This window comes from Glycine max, chromosome 13 (assembly GCF_000004515.6).
Source record: "Glycine max cultivar Williams 82 chromosome 13, Glycine_max_v4.0, whole genome shotgun sequence".
In the NCBI taxonomy this organism is placed as follows: Eukaryota; Viridiplantae; Streptophyta; class Magnoliopsida; order Fabales; family Fabaceae; genus Glycine; species Glycine max.
The window spans coordinates 24,288,074-24,301,415 of NC_038249.2; the positions used below are offsets into that span (position 1 = coordinate 24,288,074).

General features: G+C 32.3%; 1 protein-coding gene across 1 annotated transcript; it reads right to left on the bottom strand.

The window, feature by feature from the left end:
- Positions 1-281: 281 nt before the first annotated feature.
- Positions 282-4,415, bottom strand: LOC100789032 (probable E3 ubiquitin-protein ligase LOG2). The gene is made up of 3 exons (XM_003542466.5): positions 3,529-4,415; positions 1,028-1,529; positions 282-647 (listed from the first exon to the last, which is right to left on the bottom strand). The coding sequence occupies exons 1-3, from the start codon at positions 3,957-3,959 to the stop codon at positions 531-533; spliced, it is 1,050 nt and encodes a 349-aa protein (XP_003542514.1). The 5' UTR covers positions 3,960-4,415; the 3' UTR covers positions 282-530.
- Positions 4,416-13,342: the final 8,927 nt, after the last annotated feature.

Here is a 13,342-nt window from a genome sequence, read left to right on the forward strand (position 1 = left end):
GATAAGTTTAGGAATTGTGAACTAGTATAAGAAATTTTCTGCAACTCGCCTAAAGTTGGATGGAGTTACGTGCAATTTACTGATTTAGTGCATGTTTATATTGAAGTTACAAATGTTGTGTGCGCGTTCTAGTGTAAATACAACAGATAAAAAACAAAATTACTTTTTGCCTCAAAAGTACTTTTCCATCTGATCCTCAAAAGTATTTTCAAACATGCACTTAGACCCAAAAAAGAAAAAAAGATGTGATCTGAAGCGAAGGTGAGAAACACATCTAAATATGATTCAGAAGGGAAAGCCACATAAAAATTAGAAGTAAAACCAAACAAGCATGGCGGAGGCATTGGCTTATACAATAATACAAGTCAGGTGCAATGCCAGCCTGCTGTACATGTCAAACATAATGTCATACATAAATTCCAATTTCTATTTTGTGGGATTATTGGAAAAACCTGATAAAGTAAGAGAAAAGTATTAGCTATAACAGTTGGACTGTACAGGAAGCTTGTTGTGTCACTAACATTGAATCTTCATTCCTCAGGCTCAGGCCCGACTTTGATCTCCAATAGCCTCTCAACTGGTTGTCTGCAGATTGGACATCTATTTGTCTGGAACCTCAAAACCTTCGCACATCCGCTACACATACACTACAAGAAGGAAACAAATCCAGCCAAAGTATATCAACAATTTAATGTTGAGAAAAAATAATAATCAGCTTGCCAAGATTACTGATTAGTGACAGAGTAACTTGAGCGTTAAACATGTTTGGTATAAATTAGTTGAAGAAATAATCGCTTAATTTTTATAAGATCTTTCATGAAGCTGACAATAATATGCGATAGTTGTTCCAAAATATGCTGCTAAACCAAACATGCACTAAATAAAAAAGTAATGACAAAAAAATCTGATGGTTACAGAAATTCTGATTTAAACACTTTCTGAATACATTAATGACTACCATCAGGGCATCATTCTGTCAACCAATTAAAAAGAAATTAATTTAAGAAAAAAGGGAAATGGTAAATACCATGTGGCGGCATGGAAGGACAGTTGTGTCCCGAGGCTCTGACAAGCATATAACACACTCTTTTCCTGGGTCATTCCCATCCACATCACTCTCCACTGAATTTCCAATACCATATATCTCCTGCAGTTCATACCTCATTCCATTTACCCATAAGATCTGCTTCACAACCTTCACCTGGAATTCTCCTTTCTCCTTCTCAAACACTGCTTGAGTTATCTGAGAGTTTGAGCTACCGGATGATGGAGTTTCATTTGATTTTGATTCATCATGGTCGCTGGAGGATGCATCTGCTTTAATTGCAACAGGATAGACATCCATGTCCCCTACTTTCAATAACTCAGACTCCTCAAATGTTGAAAAATCAATACCAGTTCCAGCTGGCTGTTTAAACTTCTGGCCAAGTCCTTGCTGGAAATTTACAGTCACGGGTGGAAGAACATTTTCTTTCATTGGAGTTAGTGTGCAACCTTCCCCTTCTTTTGCAAAGAAAAGTATGGTGATGCTGTAATGGAAATAAAAGGAAACAAAAACCTTTAGATCAAACAATTTAAAGAACTATCCTACAAAATATCCATATTCATAGTTTTTAACAGCCACACACACACAAATGGCAATTTAACCTTTAATATTGAATGCATAATTAAACTGGAAGTGCATTAAGTTAACTCAAGGTAGTTGAAGGTGAGAGGCACACTTTAGGTGCTAGTGGGTTTTAATGCCTTGAGACAAGAAACACCAAAAAGCACAAGTCTGACCAAAGAAAGGCATGGGTTTTTCATGTGAATATTAGGAAAAGAAAAAAGTAAAATACTTGACTACACTGAATCAACCACATCTCATGCATTGGTACTGCTTACATAATGATCCTTAATATAGGAATTAGGAAAGCAATAAGTACTTATAATACTGAGTAGTTTATTGCCTTCAAATGTGATAAAAATTTCATTTTGTCATTTTGTTATGCAGCTTTGGCAAAAATTGAAATTGCTTAAGTAAAACATACATTGAATCAACCATTCAAACCCTTGGCAGTGAAAAAGTAGGAATTGTATCCATGTATCTTGCTATAGAAATGATTTTCATCTCTTTTAATTGCTACTAACTTAACCATGATGTAGGCAGAAATAGCACCAAAGTCCAGTTTCAGCTATTCTATTTCCCAATATGGCATCTAAAAACAATATTAAGAGCATATAAGTTTGGTTATCTTTTAATTAGAGTAGATAATATAGATTAATTCTACTTAAAAGATGTTGACTTTCCTACATGAGAAGGTCAAGCACATAAGGAGAATAACTAGTGATGATGCAGAAAATGACTTTGGATAATATATGAGAACATGGGAAGTTCTTCAAAATTAAATGTCATTTTGCTAGTAATTTAACCAACCCACCACAAACACACAATAAAATAAATGCACAAGGGACCACAATGTCCAACAATTTAATTGAAATAGCAACCTCAGAGTTGTCCTATCACTACTGGTATAACCAACATAAAACCTCAGACAGTGAAACTACTAGAGTTATCACTTTCTCCTCTAATATGGCCTCCTTCCATTCTTAGCTAATCAGTTAAACTGACACAAATAGAAGTCACTCCAAGAATGGTGATTTGACAGTAATAACAGCTATTAGCACTGGTATATCAGGAATATAAATGATCTTTAAGCCATTGTTCAGGCACAAATAAGCTCAACTTTCAAACTGACTAATGTGTACTGAGCTAACCACCTCAATTGCCATTTAAGTGTACTGAGAAACTTCATTTTCCATCTCTAAAAGGTAACAAAACCTCATGCAAAATAGAATAAGCAATTTCTTCACCTCCCTAAAAAAGGAATATAGGATAAAGACAGCACTCTTGAAAACCTCAATAGATATTCCCAACCAAATAGATGTAAACTTCAAACTTGGTATCATACTGTCTAGTGTGAGATCAGATCAAAATCCAGAACATATCAAACGTGGAAGAAAGAAATGTTTATAAGCAATCTTTAGCAGCAATTGACTTTGCTTTTCACCCAGGCTTCCCAGATTGTCAAAAGAAATTGAACCCTAGCAAGACATAGATATGCTTATTCAGAAGTAAATCACAAAAATGCACACAAAACAAAAACTGTAGCTACTCTGCCACTAGTAATGAGCTATCTAAACTATGAGTTATCAACTTATTCACACATACACCTATTTATACCTATACTTCTCATTTGCAAAATATTATTTACTTGCAGCTTTGCACACCCCTTTACTTATCAGAATCAAAATAAGCAAATTGGGCAAAGCAATCAAATCCTGCATGCACTCAACAACAAGCTTATTAACACTAACACCTTAGCAAGAAAAAACCAGCACAGGATCACAACAACAACCACCCCAAAACCTTGCATCTGACACATAATTACCATCATTCACACGACACCACACACTAATCAATAAACACAAAACACAATTACCTTATTACACCATCATAAAATAAAAGGAAGAAAAAAACGGTGTTACCTCCCCGAAACGGTGGCATCAAACGTAAATGACACAAGGAAACGGCCAGGATTCTCGTCATCAGGCTCAATCCTAAGCGTCTCCTTCTTGATGTTGACATCGTTCTTAATAGTAACCGCCTTCTGGTGTTCCACGTACGGCGCCGGTGCCGGCGGTGCCGCCACCGGATACCGCCCCCACATCGGGTCTACCGCCGTACGGTGGTGGTGGTCGTACGGCGCCGGCAACGGCGCCGGCATGGTGGTCGGCGCCGGGTAGTACCCGGGGTAGTTGTGATACGGCGTGGCGGCCGGAGGATACACGAATTGGTTGGCCGTGACCTCCGGCGGCGGCATCACCTGCGGCGGAGGCGGGTGAATCCGCCTACCGCTGCCGCCGCCGCCGCCGTGTCTCCGGCGGCTGTTGGAGCCGCTGCTTCCTATGTTACCCATGAAAGAAGAAAAAGGAAATTACCAAATTAACCCAGAAAAGGTTTTCTTCTATTCTCTCAATTTTATTTTCTGGGGTGTTGATATTTCTCTGAAAACAAGGGAAAAATCGAAAATTGGAAGCTTTGGCGAGAAGAAAAGTGAGGTTCAGGACATGGGGTTGTTACTTTAGTTGCGGTGGTTCAAAGAGTGTTATGCGACAGTGACAGAGAAAAACGGGGATGAATATGAATGGGTAGAGAATAGAGATTAAAGATTAGAGAATGCAATGAGAAAAATAAAAATAGAAAAGGATATAATAATAGAGAATAGAAGGAAATGGAGAGAAAGAGAGTGTAATGGGATTGCGTAAAGCTCCACCCAGCAATTGGAAACACCATTGATGAGAGATGGGATGTGAAGGTTTTGTTGCTAAAGTGACCCACTTTTTTTTCTGCTTTTGTTTGGTTTGTCATTTTTCCAATATAAAATAATATTGATGGAATGGTATGGTGTAGTAGTTTTGAGGATTTTCTTTTAGATTTGGGAATTGATTATTTTGGCTTTAACAGAAATCATGTTCAAGATTCCAGAATCGCATTGCCATTTTCGACACGCTATTCATTAGTAGTTTTAGTTAGGGCCTAACTAAATCATTATAGGAGATGAAGGTTTTATCAAATTTGGACAAAGTGCACAATAAAACTCAAACAAGTTTTATATTTAGTTTTTCAAAAGTAAATTGTTTCTTTTAATTTTTTATTTGTGAAAATATGTTATATATAGTTCTTATTTATAAATAAAGCATCAAAGAAACTGATTTGTTTGTAAAAGACAAATACAATGCTGGATACATTTTTATAAGATAAAATATGTTTTTTTCTCTTTTAAAAAATAGTTTTAATCTTTAAAAAAATTGTTCTATTTTTGTCAATTTAATTTGAAAATACTCCATTTCAAGTCTTCAAAGTAGTTATAATCAACTTTTAATGACGATTGTAAATAGTCAAAAGATTAATCTTGAGGATTCGAAAGTAGAATATTTTTAAATTAGAAGATTGAAAATAAGATATTTTTAAAAAAGATTAAAACTGAATTTGAAAAATTTTAGAGGAAAAAACAGTTTATTTTTTATAAACAATAAAAGGAGATTTAATTTTAGGGACTAAAAATTAATATTATTGTATTTACAAAGACTGATTTTCTTATCTCATTAATAATTCAATTGTTTTTTAAAATTATAATTATGTTATTTTATTTTTAAAAAATATAAAAAGGAAACTTTAATCTTTAAATTTGATAATTCTTGATTATTTTAATTTTTAATATAGATTTGTCGATTTTAATTATCTCTATTGATTTTGATTTATTTATTTATACTTTAATAGCATGAATTAGGTGTAGAATCATTTGACATTTTGAGGACTTCACGTGGAGATAAACTAGGGCAAGGAAAACAAACAAGTTGAATGGTGTAGAATCATTTGCTATCTCTCCGGGTCCAATCAACGAACCAAATGCTGAGTTTGATACATTACGTAACGAAACGAAGAAATAATAACAGAAGAGAATACATGTTTTATTTGGTGTTGCTTTACCTATTTTTGTCTTATGACAAAAGAGACAAAGCACCCAAGACAATAACTGTGTCTTTTATTTGAGATTTTCCTCGTTCAAGTACACACGGTTTGAAATAGAGTCAAGCTTTGAGTAGAAATTCCAAATCCGTTAGATGGAACACATTTTCCACTCTTTTCTGCACTATTTGTACTGTGAGGCAGTAAAGTGTGTATTTATTTAACTTTCAAACCAACGTAATATAAGGTCTACTCCTATGAAATAAGAAATTATTTACAACTGAGATTAAATCTTGCATGAATCCCTAATACTGACAAACGACAGTATACAAAAAATTATCCTTCACTGGATGCCCGATTGCATTAGCAGAAAGTTAAAACTAATAAATGCATGTTTGCATTGGTTTCGATTTAAATTGCTATGATGTTTGTTCTAATACAAATTAAATAGATAAATATAAAATAAAACAGAAGTTGATTCTTTTGCAGAAGTATTTTAGCTTCAAAATTAATTTTTTATCAAGCATGTTTGAAATATGCCATAAGAAATCAAATGAAACAATACAAAGATATCACACATTAAGCTAGTTTATAATTTAAGCTTTCTCTTGTTACTTTATATTATCGACTTTTATATTAGTAGGTACGCTAATAATTACTTTAAAATTATATTAAGTAGTTTTTAATAAATTAACAATATAAAAAACTATAATTTTTTACTAATAATATATCAAAATTAAATTCATAAAAAATTCAAATATTAAAATTATCAAAACAAAACATCCACTTTAATCTTATGCGTAAAAAAAATATCCGCACAAGAGTAACTATATCCTACACAATAGTAATAATAAATTAAAAGTCTAGTTATTGAACTCTAGAAACCAGTTGTATTTTTAGATAATTAAAATTATTAAATTAAACAATTAAGATAATTCAAAAGAAGATTTAAGTATTTTGGTAGTTTTTGATTTTTAAAAGAAAACAAATAAACTAATACAAGAGAGATATTTAAGTAGTAGTAAAAGGGATCAAGAAATATGATTTATTAGTATCAATTTTTTTTCCAATCCCAATTCTAATAAAATTCCTTTAATAGTTAATTATTAACTTTCAAAGTTAATCAAAGTCTATGATCAAGGTCAAAAGATGTTATTTGCCTTAAATCAATACTTGAATGATCATGAATATATCAATTTAAGTTAAAGAATATAATCAATTACATAAATGATCAATTAAAAAATAACTAATTACTCAAACAGTTTAATGTAAAATATTCTCTACCTAGGTCTATCCAACATACGCAAATGATATGATCACTATAGTACATTCGATTATGCATGTGATTGATCAATTCTCAAATAAAACAATAAGAATAAAGAAAAAAATTATTAAAATAAATCATTGAGGAATTTCATTAAGAATAGAGAAAAATGTACAATTAGGTAGTTATATCATAACCCTTGACTAGGATGACTAGTCGCTCATGATCAAAGCAAAATTAAAAAATTTATAAGAAATTAACATAGACATACCACAAGGGAAGAACAACAATAACAATCTATCCTCGCGGTGTTGTCTATGTATTACAACCCTCAAAAGTACTCTAACTCTAATTCAAAAATGTGATAAAAGGTGTCCATACAAAAAATAAACTCTATTTATAGCTCTATAAAGATATCAGCCAAAGAGACACATTACGGCCCTACTAAAATTTACCACAACCATGATAAAAAACTGTAACATTGAAGTTCTAGGATATTATGGAATGAATATGACCAACATTGTGTGAATTACGGTCTTAATGTCAGAAAATTGACATTGTTCAGAAAAAGAATCATCATATTATCATGATCGTACTACTTACTATGATCATACTAAATGTATCTTTGTCGTAATCAAGTGACAGGATCCTTCAAATCTTAAGAAAACATGCAATTTATAATTCTTTCACTTCATTATTATGTGAATATACTTTTGTAAAATAAAACTAGTATCTAAACATGAGTTTTATAAAAAAAAATGCATAAAAATCATTCAAAAACTTAATCAAAATATCACTAAAAAAAAAGTGATTTCTCACAATTGAATTGTAAATGGGTCAGCGCACATTAAACTTCTTTAATTAAAATGTTGTGAATAAATTGATTATAATTTCGAATATAACACCAAACTCCCTTTATATTCACTTGATGATGTAGACAGCACTCTCCACTTTTTCCTCCAAAACACGTACATCATGCACAAACGTCTTCAAGTGCAAAATATTATTATAATTAAGGGTGCGGCGTAACATTCAAATTTAAGATAATACTTTTATAAATTTGCAAATTTCAATGAATGTCTTGGTAACTTATTCTAGTAATTTATAATAAATCATATAAATACATATAAATCTGAGTTACATAAAAAAATTACAGTTATGTTACCATCACACATAATGATAGTCCAGATTAAAAACAAAATATTGCAGTGTTTTTACCTTTTTTAATTATATTATACACTAATTACTAGTTTCAATTATTGTTAAAAGAGTGTGTAAATCAGATTGTGGTGTCCTTTATTGTTCAATTTACATTACTTTTTGTTTGCTTGCTATCAAAATGTGGGGAGGAGAAGGATTGGGGGCAGTGCCGTACACGTGTATCCCACTGCAAACAACAGCATACATCACTTTACTATAAACTATAAAGAGACAACTAGCTGTGCTCCATAGCTAAGCCGCAAATCATTGCAAGTGGCTTATTCTTCATATTATTTGATTTGATTAAAGAAAATGCTAATATATTTTCTAACACATTTATATATATATATATATATATATATATATATATATATTCTTTTATTAGTTAAATTTATTTATAATAATAAATTTGTTTGGGTTTTATATTATATTTAATGATTTTGTTTTTTAATTTTATAATTTTAAATAAATTTAACTAATTAGAAATAAAATATTTGAAGAAATATGTTAATTATTCATTTCCTTTAAAATATTTTATTTTTGAAGCGATAGTAACACTTTTATAATCGGGTACATAAGGGGCTTAATTATATAAATTAAAATGTTTATCCACAAACAAAACATACCAATCACAATTCACACCATATCTCTTTTATTTTTTATTTTTTCCACACACACCATGCCTCAATGAGCCCAATCCAAATCAACATGTATCTTTAGGTTGAGGCTTCATTTTAATTGAGCCTAAAATTTTGGACAATTATTTAGCGCCTCTCATTTTTTTGCTTGATGCACCTCTAAAGTTTTTAATATCCCCTTTTTGCCTTTTTTTTCCTCTCTCCCACTGCCTCCTCCCCAAACCACACCACCCACCCCCTCTTTCCCAGTGCGCCATCACCTCATCAACACCCAAACACACTCACACCCAAATTTGTGCACCCCTTTTTCCTCCATACCACCACCACCAAAGAGAGTCTTCTAGTGAAGTGTGCAAATGTAAGTTGAGGAGAGACAAGAAAGTGAGCCGAGTGAAGTGTACATCAATGCAACATTGAGTTTTGGTCAAGAAGATGAAGGTTAGAAAAAAAAGGGTAAGTGTGGCACTGAATTTTGGTACCTCCAACTCCAATACTAGTGGCGGACCTATATTGCTGTAAGGGTGTGCATTTGTACCTCCTCATTTTTTAAAATTCATTAAATTTGTAAATAAAATCTTATATTTTTATATTTTATTTTATTTATATTTATATAATTGAACCTACTGATTTTATTTTTTATAATTTGCACCCACTGACTTAGGGTCTTAGATCCGCCATTGTCCAATACCATTACGGATTGTTCAATATGTAATTCAAATCTATTACGAACTGCTTAATCTATAATGCAAAAAATGCATTACGAATTAAGCTATCCATAATGCATTTGGTGGTTGTGCACCGATGATGTAGGGCTTGGGTGGGCTTCACGTGCAGTTGCGCAAAGGTGATCGAATGAAGTCCCGTGCATGCAACATGTGGATCTAGTGATGATGGTGTTGTTTTTGGTCGCTTGGGTGCAAGAGTGATGGTGGCTTGGTGAAGGTTCATGAAGGAGGTGGTGGGAGAAAGGAAGAAGAAGGATAAAAAGGGCATATTATAATATTTGAAGGTGTACCAAGAAAAAAATGGAGTGCATTAAGTGATTGCAAATTTTGAAATCCATCGCCCAAACATCAAATGAGTCAATACCATCGATAAACAGTAAAACTGGCACCGTCCCAAAAAAATCGATAACCTAAACATAGATAAACAAAATAGAAAGGAAAAAGAAGAATAAATAATGACTCAATTTTTTTTAAAAAAGAATGACACTATTAAGGTTTACTAGTTTAGATTTTAGACTAACATTTGTCTTACACTAAATGGGTTTGGAATAATTTTCAGAAACAATAGTTTTAATATAATTTTAATTATATAAATATTTAAAATAAAAAATCAATGTCAACTATACGTGTATGTAAACAATCAATTTTAATTAAAAATTCTCATTGGAATATCCTTTTACTTTTAAAATTTACTTAAGTACTTGAGGAAACAGCCATGGAAGGCCATCCTCAAGAATTTAATTTATATGGATAATTCACTTCAATTGATTTTTTTCCTTTGCTCATTATTGGATATAAAAAGAAAATGAATCAACAAAACTAAAACTAAAAGTATGCATAACATTTTGCAAACCTCCAACTTTTCTAGTTCGGAACTCGTTTAGCTTAAAATGTTTTCTATTTTTATTTTCTAAAAATATTTTTCATTTCCGTATTTTCAAAACTTAAAAAACATGTTTATCTTGTTGTTCTATTCACTATTTTCAAAAACTGAAAACATTGAAAATACAAGTAATTTATCTATTTTCAATAATTTATTTTTTTAAAATACTTTATATGATTTTTTTTAAATAATGCAAATATATTTACATTTCTATTAATGAATAAAATTTTGATACATATTTTTAACTGTGAAATTTTTTACTCTAACAACCGGTTAAAGTTTCCTACAACGTCATTGTTCATGAAATTTTGAAGTTGCCATATCAATAGTTTGTAGTAGTATTTAATCATTAATAATCATTTAATTTGTGTAGTATTTACTCAAAACTGTTTTTAAATCAAATCAAATTCAATCATAATTTATTATTATATTTGGATCAGATTAGTTTTTATCTAAAGATTGTTTTAAAATAAACTGCAATCACCTCTGAGTCTAATGGGAACTGAGAAACAAAGTCGACCCACTGTAAGCCATCCTTGTGGACATCATGGGAAAAAATAAATAAAAAAATCTTACCATATGGTCAAAAATAGAACACGCTCGGTCAGATTTCAGATACATGGTCAATTAAAATATGTTCAACTACTTTATTTTAATATATATATATATATATATATACATATATATATATATATATATATATATATATATTCAATTACTTGTTAAAATACGCATCATGTACGAGGAGACACATTCTAATTAAAGATTCTGTCATATATAATTAAACCAATGAAAACATATGTTTTAGAAAAAAAATCATTTAATTAAATTGTAATCGGCCATGCGTGCGCAATAGACAATAATGTCATAATACTTTCTTTTTACATAATGTTAACAACATAAATCTATTAGGCACGTGCAATTTTAATTTCGAGGAGTGTAAAGCGATGAATCTTAAATGAATGAATGAGTGGCACGGCCTCTAGCGATTTTGTTTTCTCTGCTTCCCCTCCTCATGGTAGAAGGCCGCCACCTGACCACCCATTGCCCAAGGTGGAGAAGGGCCTCTTTGCATGTAATCTTTTGAAGGTGGAGTTTGAGGACAATTTGATTCCAAAGATTCTTGTTGCTGATAATTACTTTTAGGAACTATGCAACTTACTAACGTATTCATACTAAAAAATAAGTATAATAAATTTTTCATATACCTACAAACACTTTTAGGAAAGGTATGTAAGTTTGTTATAATAAATTTGTCATATATCTACAAACACTTTTAGGGAAGGTGATTAAAAGTATGGATATAAGCATTTTATACCTACATACATATGATAAACCATGAGTATAGGTAACTATACCGGATAGGTATTCGGTATAAACCGAATACCTAAAACTACATTTGAGAAATCCTTTAGCACACTAAAGCATGACCTTTAGAAGGGCCTAGGTACTCAACCACACCAGGTACATAGACACTGGTTATGCTGTCCCTCAAAGGCATTGTTGATTTTGTTAATATCAGGTATTTAGCCATATCGAGTACCCGAATACTAGTGTTACCTTGTCTTCTAAAGGTCATCCATTGTCTTGCTATCTCCATCATTATCAAATATTTGACCATGTCGAATACCCAAGAACGTTTCACCCATGAACACCAATGTCGTCTTCCACTCACCAGTATCAAGTATACGCCTATGCTGAATATCCGAGTACTAGTATTCCCTAAATTCCAAAGGGGATTAAACACGATCATACATTTTCATGTGATAGTGTTCGGGTGTTTGACATCATCGTATACCTGAACACTTTGTCACACGCTTTTATGCAAGTGCTCAGGTATTCGGCATGGCTAAATATCGAACACCTTCACCGTATCCACAACCACTTACTTAAAGAAAAACTATCTTGATTAATTAAGGAAACAACCATAAAGGAAAAATCCAACTCCTTAATGATAATTAGAGACATATTACCTAGAAAAGGTAATCCTGACAAAGGGCACATAGGTCCAAGACCCATCAAGGTATGTATAAATAGCTACGTGAATATTGGGGTAAGGACACTGTTGATTCTCATCTATTGTTCTCATTTATTGCTCTCAATCGAGACTTTACTTGAACATTAGAGTGCCTGTTGCAGATATCTCATCCTCCAACTTGTAGAATACTACTAGGAGAAGAAGGAAGATCATTCAAAGGACTTACATAATGAAAAAAAATTACCTAATAAAACTCCCTTGCGCCCCGAAGAAGAGCATGGTAGTTACTACCCAGTCTATGACAGAAGCACAATCATTGTGACAAGGCGATTTTGACAGTATTTCCAGAGTCATCAAATAGTGATTAGGATTGACTGTCCAATATAAAAAAATGTTTAGGAAGCCTGATTTGGCTAAAAGAATGATGGCGTGGTCTATTGAGTTGTTTGAATTCGATGTCCAATATGAACCAATGGGGCCTATAAAAGCACAAACACTTGCCAGATTTTATTAATGAGTTACACTCAGCAAGACGTTTAGAAGATCAATAGTGGGTTATACATGTAGACGGTTCCTCCAACCAAAAAAGGGTGCAAAGTGGGGGTCTTGTTAGAATGACCAAACCAAATGACATTGGAACAATATCTTAGATCCAGCTTCAAAGCCTCTAATAATCAAGCATAATACAAAAGCATTTCTAGCTGTTCTCAAGTTAGAAAGGAAGGTTGAAGCAGAAAAGCTAAAATGTTGGAGCGATTCAAAGGTGGCAACATGATAAATCCAGGGGGAATACCAAGTCAAAGACCCCCAACTCTTAAAGTATTATCATGCTTTTATGAAGCTAAAAGATGAATTTAAGGAGGTGCAGGTTGAACACATAGATCGAGATCACAATGAAAGAGCAGATGAGTTTGCTAGGATAGCAAGTGACAGAAAGTCTGACTTGTTGCGGACCCTGATACAAAAAGCATTACTAGAATCAAGTATCCACTCAAAGGAATGCATGAATATCTCTTTAGAGGATAAGGAATGAAGGGTCAACATAGTGGATTACTTGACCAAAGACAACCTCCTTGAAAATTCCTTGAAAGCCAAAGTTTTAAGAACCCAAGCAGCTAGATATGCAATGATATCCGAAGATC